We start from the raw sequence: 17,933 nt of genomic DNA, 5'->3' as shown, positions 1-17,933 counted from the left end.
ACAAAGTTCAAAAAATTTCATTAGGTATTTTTTTTAAACAAATTATTTTGAAATTTTTAATATGAATTTTTAATAATTATAGTAAATATTATGTAATCTTAAATAAGAAGGATGTTTTTATTCAAATGATATCAAGTGTACTTTATATAATCAAAAGAAATAATTCTCAGTTTATCAATTATTTTCAATTTTTGAATAATAATCCTCTGACAAAATCTGTCCTAAAACATTGAACATGAAATCTATTATTGGCTCTCACTTGACTTCTAAGCACTGCTTCAATGAATTTACAGCATATGTCCCTAATTAATCTGAATGTCACGATTGCATTCTAATTATGTAATAAATACATAAACTATATTACGCGTATCGCATTTAAATAGACATTTAAATGATTAAGTAAAGCGATCGTGTGCGATTATTTCTAAGTATATGATTCTTATAAGAATGGATATTTATATATCAAAAAAGTACAGCCCACATGCGAAAATATCGGGCTATACTCGAAATGCGTTGCCAGAAGCTGCCTTTTTGCTTCGAGGTCGCATAATTTAATATCTATTAGGAAACATTCGTAAATAGTAAATTGACATTTAATATTTCGTGTAAACTTATTTTATATTTGTTATTTGAAAAGTGAATTTTTATTATACAAATTATGATAAATTTATTATTATATAAAGTATGATAAAAACAATTTTTTATTAGTTTAAAGTATTAATTTTTACAAAGATTAATTTTATATAAATTTATGTTATGTATATATGTATTTTCTATTTCAAATTTTTACCTATTTTTATAATTTAATTTCTTTTTTTTTTTAATACCGGCAATGAACGGTCATTTTAACAAGAGATTAATTAAATTAAAAAATCAAATTTGATTTATACTTTTTCTTAATTAATGACATAATTTGTATAAGATACGATATGGCCTACTCAGTACCTAAAACACAAAAAATTATTTGACCAGGAGCAAAATGATAGAAAATAAAAATTATATGTATCAACAACGCGTTTCAAGAATATGGCTCGATTCTTTTGAGATTCATTTTTCTAAAAGTTATTCTATACAATTTATAATTATTTATTCTACACAATTTGCGATTATACTTAAAAACCATTTGCAAGAAGTTTCTGATATGTAATTGTATGACTAATTATAAAACGTAATGAGGAACCCTCTACTTGTCATACCGTTTCCTTTTTGTGTAAGTTCCATAATTTTATCAAATTAATTAAATGACAAGTTGATGATGGTTGGTGCAATCTATATGTCTCCTGTGATTTAAGTTCACGAAGAATTTGAGAAATTAGCGTTTTACAAATAATAAAAAGATATTGTAAGTTTGGTGATCAGAGTCAGTTTTTATTCGCGCTAAACCTGTATAATTTCCAGGGCTTGAAATTTGCTTAAGTGCAATCAAAGTGTGTGCAACGAGCGCAGTAACTCAAAAGGAGGCTAAAAACATATGGAATATGCGGTTTTTTAATCAATATTAGGAGAAAAACACGGAGCTTTGTATGTAAAACATTTTCACGAATAAAATTTCTGTAAATTACGGTCGACCTATGTTCTGCTCGAACAACCACCACAGAAAATTAACTAAGATTGTTATTAGATTCTATTAAAATATTCTATAACAAATTCTAAACAATAAATTTAAAATTTTATAATATTTAAAAAATATTTCAATATTAAAGTACTGTTACACAAAATATACTTGAATCAAGTAAAAAAGAAAGTACAATTGCATAAAAAAATAATGATATTCTAATAGACATTTAATCATCATAACGTTGTTTTTTAACATATTATTCATTGATGACTGTTATCATTATCGCATACGGGGTCATAAACATGAAATATTACAAATAGCAGTTTCGTGACCCATCAAATGGATGCATCCATATTTCCGTGAATCATGTTCGCCGCCTCACACATCCTTGTTTCTCTAATACTCTAAATTGGAATCTCTTTAACGCGTCTCTTATAACTCGACTAAAGAGAAATCATGGTGTGGACTTCTTCAAAGTCATATATAAGCTTTGTTGTATCGAAGGTAGGCGGTTCATTCAGAAACCTACTAAAAAAGATCCGACGCGATACGGAAGGAACAGAGATTTCGCGGATATCCACATGTTCGAAGATATTGGGAATAAAGAGCCAAGAGCGGAACGAATCGCTTTAGTTGTAATGCGGATCACGGAGCATTATTTATTAATAGCAAAGCTGGTGTAGCCGGCGCAAGGGAGTGGCAGTGCCATGCTAAAGCAAGCGCGACAGCACCAGATCGTGGAACGGATCTTCGGATCTTTTCTCCCTTTCTCTTTTCCTTCCAATCTCCCTCTCCGTTTTTCTAGCTCTTTCTGTTTCTCCAACGAATCATCTCTGTTTCCTATCCCCTTCTTTCTCTTCCATTCGTGTTTACACTTTCTCGTTCCCTATCTTCTCCCTTTGCTCGTCCCTTGGTCCCTCTTTTTCCATTCGTTTCTCCGTCTGATCGAAGAGCTCTCTTTCTCTCAGTCTCTCCATGTGTTCTTCGGCCTCTCTATGTTTTTCTCCCTTCCCCCATCGCGCCGCAGCGTACCATTCGTCCGGCGTTGCTCAAGCTTTCTCTTTCCGCTTCTCTTCCTTCTTGCTCTGTATTATGCTACCTTACCGGTTGGCTCACTTTATCCATTATCTCTCTCGCATGCTTTGCCTGGTGAGCATTGTCGCGCTCCTACTCGCGAGACAGCACGCCGTTGTAGGAGAGTGGATGAACGCTTTGTCGGCGCCCGCGGCTGAGATCAAAGGCGCCGACCGCTTCCTCCTTCCCCCCACCCCCGCTCCGGCTCGACTGGCCCGTAATCCAACCGAGGCTCTCTCTTTCCTCTCTCTCTCTCCCCCTCACGTCGCCGCCACCGCCGCTACCCAACCCCTCTATCCCACGACCCTCCCCTTCCGACGAATCCATCCAGCAAAGGTACCCATAAACGCTCAGTCCCGGGCTGTTCTGGCCTGATGAGAGAAAAATCTCTGACGGGTAGCAACCACACACGTTCAGTCCGGATTTGTCGGTCGCTGATTACACACCCACGGAAAAATAGAACGGGAAACCAGCGATAACGATAATTCCGCTTGAATGAACCCTTTGCTAAGCTAGACACGCGCATAGGGAACGCGTTGGCGCATCTTATGTAGGGATGGGCTAATTTTTATGAAAGAGTATGAGAGATTCTTTGAATATACCTTGTTCGTAAATCTTAGAAGAGATGCTGGGCCGGGTACGTTAAATTAATAATGACCTAAAATGAGATAAAGTTAAAATAAAATAATATACGAATATTAAATAGCAATCGAAGAAATTCTTACCTCAATGTTTATGTTTAAAGATAATATAAATTTTTAATTTACATAATATATGTAAACACAATAATTTATTGTTAATCTGAAATCAATGTTGAATTGATAATATATATTAATAATTGATAATAAATAATAATAAATAAATAAATAATTTTTCTGTATCTTTCTAAAAAGTTTTATTCATTGTTTTTATTTTAAATTTGCAATACGATTATTTATTTATTTAAGAAATTAAAAACTAGTCATCTTTAATCCATACTAGGTATCCAATTTCCAAAATAATTATTTTTATATATAAATAATTATTCCTATAATTATTTATATTTATTAATATATGCATATTAATTCCCAACTACATTAAATTGTAATTAATAGAAAATTAATAAAATCAGTTAATGATTTATTAATTATTTAATTGTTTTGAAATATACTTATTATTCAACAAACAAATTCCATATCTAACATTCCATACTTAAACTTTTAAGAATCAGCTTTAAAAAATTTTAACTTTTGGATTTTCTTTAAATTAGATATCTGTCAGATGCGAGGAACGTATAGCGAAACCGATGTCAGTTGTCTGTTTCTCGGCACCGGCGTTGCTGTTCGCTTGCTTACCGCCGTGGCTGCTGCTGTTACTTCTGATGCTTGCGGCAAAATTGTATTATAGCCTTTCCTGTCGTATTCTGTCGTACGACGTCCTCCTTTGCCGACCTCCGTATACCTTCCACGATACCTTGTGATAAATACTCGCGCCGCTCTTTTTACACGTTACTGCCTAATTAGCGTAATTATAAGATCCGGTCGTGGACCTTCTTTCCTCTCTTATTTCTTCCTTTCTCCTCTTCATCCTCTCCTTCCTGTTTTTCTTTGGATGGTCCATTTGAAAAAAAAAGAAAGGAATTGAACATTTCCGAAACACATTCCGAGAATTTTAAATTTTGTAGACTTATTTTTTACAGAATGTTTTGTTTTTAATAATTTATAGAAAAATAATATTTTAGTTTTGTTTTTGTAATTTAAAGTTTTTATAATTGATCATATATTACAATTTTAAGTAATATGAAACTTCAATTTTGTATTTAAACAAATCAAAATTTGACTAAAAATATGCCAATAATATAATTTAATATAATTATAAAAATATAATGAAACAAATAATTTCTTTTAAATTTCAATGTTTAATTATTGCGTCGCGTAACAGAAAAATTCCCGTGCATATTTCAGTGTCGTCTAACATTTTAATTCACGCCCACTTCCCCTTACACGTAGAGTGTTAACTGATGCAATGATAATGACTTTGCCGTGATGCATTTTATGATATTTTTGTAATGTCAGAAAACTCAAATTAACAATCGAATGTCATTTTAGAATAATTAGAAAAAATAGGAATCGATAGCAATAAAGAATATATATATTTATATTGTCAGCTATTGCATTGATAAAAATAGTAAATACTGTGAAAAACATCACAATCATTAAAAGATAGATTGTTATCTTTGACATTTAAAAGACAAAGTAAGTGCCCGAGTTGAACTTTTTGATAACAAAAATTAAGATAAAATGATTTACTTAGTAGCAAAGAAAAACTAAGATGAATAGTATACATATTTATATTGTTTTAGGTTAATTTAAATAATATTCACTCAAAATAATCAAAGAATTATCTAAAAATATTAAAAATAAAGCGTTTGTACAAATTTTAAAGAAATAAAAATTTAATAACCTAAATATATATAATAAATAAATAAATACCTAGTATAGTATTCAAAATTTCTTAGAAATGATTTCTTTATTATATATTTCGTATTCTATGAGAATATATTTGAAATATATTCTACTTACTTCTCTTCAATTTATATTATTCTTTTATTATTAAAAAAACTTCTAAAGTACTATACATAGCAGAGTTTACGTTCTTAGATCGAATAGCAGATCGATGACCGTATCGAAGAATGCATGACGCTTCCTATTCACCACCGCGAGAGGGCAATTTTCTTTAATAGTGCAACAGCCTTTTACCGGCGTGCCATATACACGCTATTCGCACGTAACATTACATAATAACGCAAACGAAACGGACGCCAGGCCGGACAACGCTTTCGAATGGGCGATACCATGCAAAAGCCGGCGTGTCGCATTCGCAAAGAGCAATCGTACCTCTCTCCAGACGACAGGAAGACAGTTCACTGAAAACAGTTTATTATTAATAGATATGCTTTAGTTTCCTGAGCGAGTTGTCGGCTTTATTTCGAGGTTAGTCTGTACTGAATTTTTGAACCGTACGTTTTATTCTCCTTGCTGCGTGGCCCTTCCTCCCTCCCTGTACCCCTCTCTGTAGCCCCAGCCCGACCATTCCTTCCTCAGCCCCTGCTGAGCGGTTGTCGTTTTCCTTTTGCCTCCTCCCCTCTACTCTTCTCTTAAAAACGAGACTCGCCACCGACTTTCCGACAAAGGAATAAAGAAAAGAAACAACTAGCCACGCTACGCGGTTGAGGATGGCACGGCAAACCGTAGCACAGCGCAGCACAGCACGGCATAGCGTGGCATGGTGGGTAGAGACTTTCCGTACAGGGAGAGCAAGGGGTACTTGCCATGCCAATGGCGCGGATACTTAGGGAACATGTTTTAATTTTCTTGTATCATTTGGAACTTCTAATTGTTTATAATTATTGTATCGTATATTTTGGTTTTTTTATTGTTTGTATATCATTATTTTGATTAATATAACATGAAAATTCATTAATGATATAAAATAAATGACAAAATTTTTTATGTTTCATATTATTCAATTTATTGATTTATTTTAATTTTAATAAAAATTTAAATTATTGCGTATATTGAGTAATGATTTTTTTCAAATTAGTGATTTGTTAAGAATAAGAATGTTATTTAATATACAAAATAATAGTCTGGAAGTAAAATTCCTTGAACAAGAAACAAGTTTTTGTATATATATGACAAAGTGCTTTTCGGTAAAGTTCATTCATCAGATTGTCAAAGGTGACGCCTATGTTTCTTCTGAAACACCGCTAGGAGATAATAGCGTGCGGGTACAGTCTCCAAAAAGAGTATTTCTCATTTATCTCACTACACTATTATATTTATGTACTTTAACCTTGAATAATTGAAAAACAAATAATAAAATATTTAGTGAATGTGGCATTTATTCCAGTTTTTTGAAATTACGTTGAACGTTATAAACGAGTGCATCATATCAAATGTTTTTCTATGCATTAAATAAATAGTTAAAACTTATGAAAAAAAAGATAAAATTGTTCAAATTGTAATTTCATTTATTCAATATAATTTTATATCTAATCATGATTTATTTTTCAATGGATAAATACTAGAATAAATATTTTTATTAGATTACTAATGAAAACGACGTCAAATTTAAGATATCTCTTGATAAATATTCCACAAAGAAGCGTCGAAATATTAAGAATAATTATCATTATCTTTGGTGGACGGAAGATTAAAGCGCGAACCAAATAAAAAACAAAGACGACCCTAAACCATTATTCATTGGCTGAAGTTTGCCACGACGGAAGGTACAGTAGTCGGTCGTGCGTCATTCCGACGAATTACGAGATTCCAACGATGCTGTGACGGTTTGATGTAGATGATTTGGAATGATTAAATGTCTGATCTTTTTAGATAGAAACACTATTTTTCCAAATTTTTCAAAAGTGACTTTTTTTGAATCCGGATAATGTTCGCACACGATTGACGAAACAAAAATCCGAAAAGATTTGTTTGTAGCTGCAATAATCGAAATCCTCAGGAGGCTCCGGTTTCCCTTTTTACATGCCGTTCGACGTCGCGGCGTCGACATTTAGTGTCGTCGTAGACCACGTTGAACCATCATCGGCTTCCTTCAAAACCCCACCAGCCGTGTAAAGCTATCCTTCTTCACCGCTCTCATAGACCTTCGCTGGATAAAAAAGAAAGAGAGAAGAGCAGGAGAAAAGGAAAATATACTCGTAGTTAGTATGATAAAATGAGTACGAAGATAAAAGAATGAAGGGAGCAAAAGAGATGGTGATAGACAAGAAATATAAAGAAAATATAGAAAATAGGATAGAAAATGTAGAAAAGGAAGAAATAGAGAAAAAGAGAGAGATAGAATCATGGAATAAAGAAAGAAAGAAAGAAAGATGGTCACTATAGTTAGAAGAGGAAGAAAGTGAAAAGGAGATGGATTTCAAGGAAGAACAGAGAGAAACCGATGAAAAAGTGGCAACGGGAAGAAGGTACAAGAGAGATAGATAGAAAGAGCGTGAATCGGAGGTTTCGAGCCGCGCCTCCTACCTTCAGGGCCCATGTATCCACGGCTCGGCACTGTTGACGACGCAGCGCCCTATGGAGGGGGAAAGGGAATTACGGGGAACGTGGTTTAGGCACGAACGATCGTCCGTAGTCGTAGTCAGGCCACGAGTCGAGCGATGTCGTGTGACCGACCTCTCTTGTTGCGACCGTGTTTCTTTCTCTTTCGACGCTTTTACCTGGATTAAATTCTGACTGTTATTCGTTTCGTAGTCATACGATTGTGTATGCAATTAAGTTAAGTGACAAAAAAACAGTATGCAAGTACAAACGATTTCATCTTTGCATCAAAAGTATGATAAACAAAACATAGAAAAACAAGAAGAGATTGGGCGCTGACTGGATCATTCTCAGTTTTAAACATAACACAACCCTCAAAAACACGTGTTCTTAATTGTGCGTGTCGTACACTTCGATTGTCGTGTCGTTAGCAGATGTCGGATAAGACATTATCAGGAGAATATGAATTTCGCGGAAGTGTGTTTATTTTTCGATTTCTAATAGTGTACAGAAAATTAAGCATAAGAAGAGAACGACGTATGATTGTCAGGTGAAAATATCGTGCTTATATCATCGAATACGACTCATATTCTTGGTGTGACATACGGTTGCTGTTGGGACGCGAAGAAACAGGAAGAATTTAATACTTGACGAGTTTGGAAACAAAAATAAAAACAAAGTGGCGAAACAAGAAGCCTGGAAGGAAAGTGTGCGCAGCGTTTGTGGATGCATGAGGGTCTCATGGCTACCGGATTCGTAAAGTGGTGGCGGGCAAGGTTCCTCGCTGGTTATAGACCCTTTTCTGGTAAGTTCCTATATTGTCTCTTTCTTTTATTTTTTTTCTATTTATTTTATCTATCTTTATTCACCCGGTTTTTCTTCTCTTATTTTTATTATGTTCACGCGCAAGATATCGATGTTCGTTAAAATCGTGATGCATAGATAGATCAAGATATACCATATAGGGATTTGTCCGGTCGATCCGGTTATAGGCATGATATTTTGCCCGACTTGCAAGGCGCGCGATATGTGTTTCTCGATGATGCTACTGCAGTATGACAGAAGTGGATCCCACGTGGTGTTACGTCATACTTGCATTTTTCTTACCTTTGATCTATAATTATATTCTGTTGAAAATGTTTTTGTTATTTAATCTTCGTTTTCTCTTTTCTATTTCTTAAATAATATAGAATAAATAGAAAAATAGAAGTGAAATTTAAATATATATTTGATAATTTTTAATATTTTTTTTGCAATAAAGTAACATATATTTTTATTTATTTTTGTATAAATGATCGATATCATTTCGAATAAATTTATCATTGGAGATATTTTATTCTGTTTATATAATATTCATACGATTGCATATTTACTTTGAAAAAAATGTTATCATTTGAACAGGTAGTCGTTCATAAAGTATCATAATGAAAATAAATTTAAAAATTTTATGGTTTTTATCGTTTATTAATTAGAAAAATATAAACATAATTGAATAATATTTATTATAGATTAATATTAATTTATTTTTCACATTTTGATTTTCATAAATGTTTTATATGAAGATAAATATTTGAGTAGTTTATACTGAGGACAGCACTAGCAAATTACTACTTTATCATTATATGGTAACATTTTTCAATAAATTAAAAAATATTTAATATATAAATAAATGATAAATAATATATGTATTTTATAAATAAATAGCAAAATATATAATAAATGAAAACAACATTTATTATTTATTATTTTTATATAAATTATTCAATTATTTTAATATTTTTTTTTTATAAATATTTTAAAGATAATGATCAAGAATTTAAAAAAAAATTGATAATTTTTTAATAATTTCAATGAAAATATTTTAATTATGTAAACAAAATTTAATATATTTACTAAATAAAATATTTCTAATCATGCTTCACAATTTGAAAAATTTTAATTAATCAATCGAAATTGTATGTAAATTTTAAAAATATATTTTTTAAAATTAAAGATTTTTCTAATTTATAAAATATTTTAAATATTGTAATATATTCAACAAATAAAATAAAAAATTGATAAAAATTTCATATTAAAACTATATCAAGGCAATGATAAATATTTCAACAAAAATGAAAAATTTATCCTTTATATTTTATTCTAATCAACAAAAATTTTATTCTATTCTAACAGTATTTGAATTCAATCGTATATATTACTTTATTTGTTTATTAGAAAATATGCAAAAATTTTGAAAAGAGAAAAGGAAAGAAAAATAAAAAGGAGAAAGAACGCAATATTTTCATACATCGTTAGCAATAAGAAACTGGTCGAAAATCATTCAACAATTTTCAGGGCTCTTCTATCGGAGCAACGGATTCCGCTTTTGAAGCTCGTCCGATCTCAAGTTCTCTTACGGCACTCCTCTTTATGGCTGTTTTCTCGTGCGTCGTAGGGCAAAATTTTCATACGAGTTGAGAGGGATTGTAGGGGGAGGGAAAGCTGTTGCGTCGGCAAATGATAAAAGTTACGAGCCGAGCAAACAGAAAGGGGTGATTTACAAAGAAGAAAGCAGAAGCCGTTTGTGTCCCGCTCCCCCGTTGCTTTTCATTCAAGAGGGCGCAAAAGCGGTACGGTACACACGGCATAAACACACGCGTGTGCTCGCGGACACACGTATACTATTTATGTATATACTATTTGTACGTAGAGAAGGGTCGCGCGTCAAGGGTGGAGTTTAATTATCGAGACCTTGCGAGTTCGTTACATGCATTAGTCTGGTGGTTAGATAAAAGGTGTCCGTGGTTATTCTCTATTTCTTTAGTGTAATAGCAAAGATTCTCTCTATTCTCTCTTTTTAGCCCTGCCCCCGTTACTCACAGTCTTTGTTTCTCTTTATTCTTCCGTCATTCTTTCCTTTTCTTTCTGCCGCGCTCTTATGTCTTTTTCCTTCTCTCTCACTCTCTTCTGTGTTTGACTCCCTTTTTTCTTCCCCAGTGCGCTCAGTGTCTTGGGTCTTTAACGCTCGCCCCACGAAAGAGTTACGGGCGTAATTACCACACGGCAGGTATCATTATACACGTATATGCGTATATTTCTTTATGCAGATACGATTATCCAGCTTTTTCTTCTGTTTTTTTTTTCCTAATTTTTTTTTTCTTTTTAATATTTGATCTCTGTTCCGTGTTCGATCTTCGTTTTATTATTATTATTATTATTATTATTATTATTATTTTTATTTTTCTTCTCTTTTCTGCGCGCGTGTACAAGCGTTTTCTTGTCTTGTACTCCCCTTTTCATCTCTTTTCCCCTCGTTGTTCTTGAGTAATTGAAATTAGCGGCCGGCTTCGTTTATTACGCGTTTCGTATCGCTAATTATCGTTGCTCCGCGGCTTCTTTGATGCCGATGTTTTTAAGTATATATTTTACTGGAATCACGCTGCACCGGCTTAATGATGTATCGCGTGAATTAAGATAAAAGCGGAGTCTTCTCGAGACCGAAGACACGGCCGACGATCGTAGAAGGGAAACGTGTAACCGGTGGCTAAAGCACTCGAAACATTCCCCGACTACTCGGAACTCGAATCGGCGCGGAAACTCGTTTTATCGAACCCCGATTATTGAACATTCCCGTAATATTTTAGTCGATTGCTCGGCTAACTTGAAACAAAATCCGATTCGATCGCGTAGTTTAAATAATTCTAAAACATTTAGATATATTACATTACAATTTTTGCATTTTAATTGGAACTGATCTTATGAAAATATTTTTCTTACTTATTTTATCGAATCGAAAACATTAAAACATAGAATTTGAGGTTATGTTATAGAATTATGAAATTAAACAATGATATAAAATATTATGCAATGTTGATGCATTTTAATTTTAATTTACTTTTATTAGTATTTGCATTTTTTGTAATATTTTCACAAAAGTATCGATAAATTTAGATTTTTTTTCTTCTCAATATTTATTTTTTCTCTCGATATATTTATTCCTAAATTCCTAGATACAGGAAAGCCTTTCAGTTCAGACTCTATGTGTGTGGCAAGGTCCATTAGATAAAATCTTTACTTAAAATTCTCCTTTTCTTTCTTCTTGTGGGTGGCAAAGTGATTTTCGAATTTATTGTTCACTCTCCGTTTCTTGCATACGTAGAACATTTAACAATCAAATAATCTTCAAATTGTATTCTATACATTTTCATTAAATATCTGAACGTATTTCCTATTTATCACAAAAAAAGCATATATTCAATAATAATATTCTTCTTTTACCGAACATATAATACACATATCAATCAATTCAACCATTTAAAAAAATACAGTTTTTCCATTTTAAACACGATACAACACTACTTTCCATCGTCCCCAAAAACATTTCTTTCGCGTATTTTAAAAAAAAGAAAAAAATATTGCTCTATGTTGTGGCGTGTCGTGCTCTATAGATGTTCATTTATGCACGGCAGTTGCGTAAAGGTATCTTTTCAACGTTTCATTTCGTAGAATGCTTTTACACAGGCGTCTAGGTAACGGTAAACGGCGGCGTAATGCAGACACATTAAAGATACATTACACTTCCTTCGGCGAGTGTGCAAAACGTTTCTGAAATAAACGCTGGAAATGGATGTGTGCCCGTCCCTTTCGGTGGAACTTTCGTTAATTTGCTCGCTTGCTCGCCCGGTTGCTGCACCGCGCAAATAATTTTCGGCCGAGCAATAGAGCGAATGCATTAAAGATAATTGCGCTTTTATGCACGGAATCCGGTCGCTTTGTAATTATGAAACAGCAAACTCTTTGATCTGTAATTTACGCGTTTAAACGTGCTCGCATCCATCAATTTCTAGACACGCTTCCGTCCATTTGCATTTTCCCCCGTTTTTTTACTCGAGATTAAAATCTTTTCAGCCATCTTTTTCCTTGTCGTTTTTCTTCCTTGAATTTTTTGCCTCCTCTTTCGATCGCGAGCCGACCAATCGAAACGAACAATCTCACTGTTTTTCCTTCCTTCCTTCTTTCTTTTTTAAATCGGTAAACGGGGGAAACGTGATCGTAAGGATCGTTTTCGTGATATCTGTTGTATTTATTTCTGGTGATTCAAAGTTATACATCCCCTTCAAAATAGTCCGAAAATACTTCCTACACTCCGTAACTTTAAGTACCGAGTGGCACTCAGAAACTGACTATAAATATAGGCTTTACCCATGGAGGATGTTACTTTGATACCTTTGAGATTCTGACTTTTGTTTACGAGCGATGCCGTCGCTCGACCGTAGATAACAGTTTCATTTCCTTTGATGAGAACTTCATGCATGTGGAACAAGACTCTATAACCAGAAATATAACGAGTAATTGTAAAATTTAGGATACAATAGGAAATAAAACACGTGATATAAATTCATTAATATTTTTTACTAAATGGATCATCACTAACTACAATTTTACGTCACTGGATAAAATTGTATTCTACATATTAGATAAAAAAATATGTCGAAACAACATTTAGTAAAAATATTTCGCGATAGCCTTTAAAGATTAATTTTATAGATATTATTTACTTACAGAATTTTTGATCGTACTATAATTTACTTTAGCGAAAAACGTAATTCGAGTTAAATTGTAAATGAAACTCTTGGTTCATTGTTGCTCAACAATGATTACAGTGGTTGGTAATACCGAAGGCAGTGACTCGGAAGAACTTCTTGGCGGTGTTTCCGCGCCTCGTAGTGGTTCACCACCGGAATCCCAGCCAATTTTGTTAGAAACAGAAGCACCGCAGGTCGCGGTTGACGCTTCTACTAGTCCTACGCCGGCCACCGGAAATGACGAGCAGCCGAGCGCTAGTACAACGAAGCAACTCAGTTTCGAGGTATTATTAACTCCCTTGCTTGTTAGAACAGGAACAGAACAAAGTGAAACGAGCAAATTCTATGTTTTTTTTTTTTATTAATTTCCCATTTGCTCAGAGAATTTCCTTAAATCGAACAATGCACGGATGATGAACTTGGCGTACATATAAATGTTTTACCGTGTCATCTTCTACCTAAAACGTAATAAAAAAATTATTCACATTATAACAAATTACAAATATTTCTCAAAATGCATTCGAATGTTTTAAAATAAATTTAACAAATATTCTTCGACATAATATTGATCTCTCAAACATTATCTTGCTGCCTATCCAACTTGATAAATCGTGATATAATATTTGGCGGCATTGCAGGAATTCGAATGCGACGTTTCGGTAGCGGAGGGCGACCGAAGACGGCAAGAATTCTCGTTCACCCTGTACGACTTCGACGGCCACGGGAAGATAACAAAAGACGACATAGCCGGCCTGGTTACTACCATTTACGATACCCTGGGCGCTTCTATTCAGGTACCTCCGTGCGGCAGTAAGACGATTAAGGTGAAATTGACTGTGTCGCCGGATCAGAGAGGCAGCCAGACGCGATCGAGCGGCGGCGGCGGCTGTTTGAACGCGTCCTCAAAGCCGGCTGCTACGAGCTTTTCCGGAAATTCGTCCTGCTGCCATTTGAAGCACACGTCCTGCAACAATGCCGGGACCCATGCCGGCGCACACGGTTTACGTAGAGTTCCTAGAAGGAGAAGGATGCCACGACACCGTTGCCAGGTAAGATTGATGCCCTTACGAGGTGAGGATTCGAGGCTTGGATTTTTATGGAGCCGTGTCTCCTCTTTCGTAACCGACAACAATTCTAGAAGCTAGAGGCGGATTTATTCATTTCTACCTTTCGAGATTTATCGCACGCGAGAGAGAGAGAGGGCTTATTTCTTTTCTTTTTTTTTTTCTTTCTTTCTTTCTTTCTTTTTCTCCCTCGTTGATGTTGAACAGATGTAGAAGGGATTCTTGCGGATTGACTTTTTGTTGTGATGTTTTCGAATTCTGACAATTACATTTATTTGTAAATTTAAAATGTTTTATGAAAAATAAAGAAATAATTGGAGAGGTGATGGAAGAATTCTTTATATATTTAAAATAAAATTAATAATAAATTGTATTATATATTTGGTAAGTGAAAATATGCATTATTTTAGACTGAACAGAAAGAAGTGGATACTCACAGTGAGGATGACGGTGAAAATGCGCGAACGAATCGAATAAAACAGGAGGAATTACGCAGAAGGGTGGGGCCCGTGCCACATTTACCATCACCCTATTCCAATAGCTCCGAGGGTGATATTAGCGATGACAGCGATGTCTCCCCCGCAGTTTCCCCCTTGACGCCTCTCCTCACGACTAATCAGCGAAAACGCAGTGGTGCCCTACAAAGGCAACAGCTCTTAGAAATTATTCAAGCGAACATGGAAAAGAATAATCTCAGTTTTCATACGTCAAGGTACGCCCTTCGTGATCAACCGCATGTAAAATATCGTGATATATTTTCTTTTAAAGGGAAAGGAAACTGCGTTTGATAATAATATTATTTTTTTTAAATATAATTTAATTACATTTCTTAAGTTTAAAAATATTAAAGATATAAAAAGAAAAATTTATCGATAAAAAGAGAAAAATAAATGATAAAAGAATTACCAAATGTTTGGCAGGAAACGACATCAGAATGAGCAACTGCGCATTCCATCTCAAGTCCCACATGTCGAGTCTTCGCCTCACTACAATCAAGACTGTCGTTCACCGACGGAATCTCGGCCTACGGCGACTGCCTACCATAAACCTACTCGGGAAAAGCCTCAGGGTTTCACATCGTTCTCCAAGGTACCTGCAAAGCATAGGGGGAATTTGAGAAAGACGCGGGCACAGTACGGTGTTCAGAGGAACAACGCCACTGTGCAACCGCCGCGCGCTTATGTTCAACCTCAAGTTTTATCGAGAACAGTGATCAATCCAAACGTGTACACGGAACAACAAGCTGCCAATACGAATCGAAATGGGAGCAATTTGATATCGAACAATCAACACCCCATCAATCAAACCACTACCAACAATCATAATGTTCAACGTAACGAGACACAATTTAGCCAAACGCAACAATGTGGTAAATCGAGCAAGAAGCATCATTTGAAACACGCGACCAGGGAACAGGATCAAGCCCGAGCCACTATTCAAGTCGTTCGTTGGCTGGAACGGGAATTCTCGCAAAACGCTGCAGCGAGCTCCGGCAGGAAACACGTTCACGAGCATATTCATCATCACTATCATCATTATCACACGGAGGCGCTTGTTTGATTCGTTCTTCGTTCGAGGAACCTTTGCGCAAATATAGCAAATTGTTTCGGTAATTGTGTTGATCCTCGAGTGATAGGATGGAGACTGAATGATCTGTGCTCTTCGTTCAAAGATTTTTGTCTGATTGCTAGCTGCCGGAAATCTGTTAATGATCTTATATAAATTTCTACTATTGGAAATTTGGAAATATTTTTATGTTATCGTAGGTTTTATATCGATAATTATAAAGTAGATGAGATTTATATTCTACATTTTTGGATGAAGATCTAATCCTATAACTTGAGGATTAGAAAATTAATTCTGAACGTCAAGATACCAATTTTATTAATTTATTTTTACTTCTGTAGCGGTTTGTACATTTTTATTTGTTCAAATGTACTGAGTTCCTGCAGTAAATTTTAATTCCGGGATATTAAGATATTCTATATGCAAATATAATGAGAATCACTGCCACGTTTTATTTTTTTAATAATCGAGATATTATCCAATTCGAATGTAGTTGATCTATGGCAAACCAAAGCGAGTTTTTTAAAAAATGTTTACTTAAATAGCTTTGGATCGTCAGTGATATCGACTAAAACGGTATATCGAGAAGTTTTATTCTTGAAACGTGTACTAATCCTGTTTATATTTTAACTATTTATCATACATAAGATAATCTTTTCTCGTTTTTCTCTCGGAATTTTAGGAAAGACGATAACAGATATATATATATATATTTTTTTCAATTTATAATAATTACGAACTTACGGGGAAGTTTTACAATGATACCAATGATCTATTACTGTACCGAAGTATTTACTATGAAGGCTATTCTGAAATTTTTACATATTCGTTCTTAACATTTATATACATGATATTGATTCATTTTTGTATATAATCGTTTGTAAAATAATGACATTTGACGATTTATAATATAATTTTTTATGGAAGTTTGTATACAATTTTTTAAATTGACTTGTATTAGAAGAAAAATTGTTTTAATTTTTCTTCGATTTAGAATCACGTACAAAGACGTACAAAATCTCCCATTTTAATTTATATAATTTTTATATCTTTTAGTACAAAGTGTAAAGATTTATTCTACACAGAAATTTTATTTTAATTTGATAAAAATATAAATTGTTTTGTTTCTTACGATAATAATTACGATTTTAATTCAATTCATTTGATCTATTTATTATAAATAATAATCATTTTAAAGAAAAAACAGTATTAATGCGTAATACACAATAATGTTGTTTAATGTTGTTTGGAGCCAAATTAAAATTGTTAAAAAATTACAGATTCTGTGTGTAAACTAGAAAATCACAGGAACTAGAAATATTTTAATAATCATGGCATTTTCAATAGAGAATAACTCTTAAAGATCGGTATATATTCATATAAGAGACAAAGTGTTTCTTTAACTTGAGTTTTATCATTGAGCTCAAAGTATAAGCAAATAGTCAAGGAATAGTGTCCGTTGATTTTATCTTGAATTCTAAATGATTTTTAAAATAATTTTTCTTTGGATACTTTTCCTTGAAATAATCTATAATTCGAAATGTATTTATTTAACTGAATTATAAAGTAAACAAAATGTAGACAAATATTTAATCAAAATATCGAGAGTATTGACTGATTGCGAAATTTTTGATATAACAAAGATAATAATTTTAAAAGAATTGCACTAAAATTTTATATTATAATAAGTATGATATAATATTATAAAATATTACAATATAAAATTTTAAATAAAGTAATTCAATTCATAATTTTTATAGATAATAATTTCTAAAAAGATATGTTTATGAAATAAAATAAAGTAAATCTTGTTAATTTAAAAATATATAAAATGGAAAGTAAATTTTTAAAACCTATTAATATTTTTGCAATCATTCAATATCTTTCTTGTCATAATCAACGTTGTAATTTTTAAGAAAACTATACTTTTTAAAGTTGGTTTCATAAAAATTACAGCACAAATTGATGGTGCTTCAGTATTCCAACGAATACAATAATATGCTCCGTAATAGCGTTGATCATTATTGCATTGTATCTATATAATATTTCTCGACAATACAAA

The 17,933-nt window shown here is 33.2% G+C and overlaps 1 protein-coding gene and 1 long non-coding RNA gene across 4 annotated transcripts; one reads left to right on the top strand and one right to left on the bottom strand.

The window, feature by feature from the left end:
* Window positions 1–811: 811 nt before the first annotated feature.
* On the bottom strand, window positions 812–6,015 carry LOC100578343. Of its 3 annotated transcripts, XR_003305811.1 has the most exons (5): window positions 5,635–6,012; window positions 5,194–5,537; window positions 3,967–4,216; window positions 3,358–3,433; window positions 812–3,290 (listed from the first exon to the last, which is right to left on the bottom strand). It is a non-coding gene; the product is annotated as an uncharacterized LOC100578343 (long non-coding RNA). The 3 variants fall into 3 exon arrangements; XR_001704977.2 differs by lacking the exons at window positions 812–3,290; window positions 3,358–3,433 and having other exon boundaries at window positions 3,744–4,208; window positions 5,635–6,015; XR_001704976.2 differs by lacking the exons at window positions 812–3,290; window positions 3,358–3,433 and having other exon boundaries at window positions 3,744–4,216; window positions 5,635–6,013.
* A 1,435-nt stretch (window positions 6,016–7,450) lies between these two features.
* LOC724997 (protein naked cuticle homolog 2-like) lies at window positions 7,451–17,549 on the top strand. Its single transcript, XM_001120899.5, has 5 exons — window positions 7,451–8,482; window positions 13,320–13,525; window positions 13,880–14,290; window positions 14,716–15,017; window positions 15,226–17,549. Exons 1-5 carry the CDS (start codon window positions 8,404–8,406, stop codon window positions 15,863–15,865), a joined length of 1,638 nt encoding a protein of 545 aa, XP_001120899.3. The 5' UTR covers window positions 7,451–8,403; the 3' UTR covers window positions 15,866–17,549.
* The last annotated feature ends 384 nt before the right edge of the window (window positions 17,550–17,933 follow it).

This window comes from Apis mellifera, linkage group LG11 (assembly GCF_003254395.2).
Source record: "Apis mellifera strain DH4 linkage group LG11, Amel_HAv3.1, whole genome shotgun sequence".
NCBI classification, from domain to species: domain Eukaryota; kingdom Metazoa; phylum Arthropoda; class Insecta; order Hymenoptera; family Apidae; genus Apis; species Apis mellifera.
This window is presented reverse-complemented; position numbering and strand designations above follow the sequence as displayed.

What these genes read in the sequence shown, in the direction of transcription:
- LOC724997 (XM_001120899.5), top strand. Translation starts at nt 8,404, where the DNA reads ATGCATGAGGGTCTCATGGCTACCGGATTCGTAAAGTGGTGGCGGGCA. An exon ending in TGCCACGACACCGTTGCCAG is followed by an intron (nt 14,291 to 14,715) that starts GTAAGATTGATG and finishes GCATTATTTTAG; the next exon opens with ACTGAACAGAAAGAAGTGGA. An exon ending in CTCAGTTTTCATACGTCAAG is followed by an intron (nt 15,018 to 15,225) that starts GTACGCCCTTCG and finishes AATGTTTGGCAG; the next exon opens with GAAACGACATCAGAATGAGC.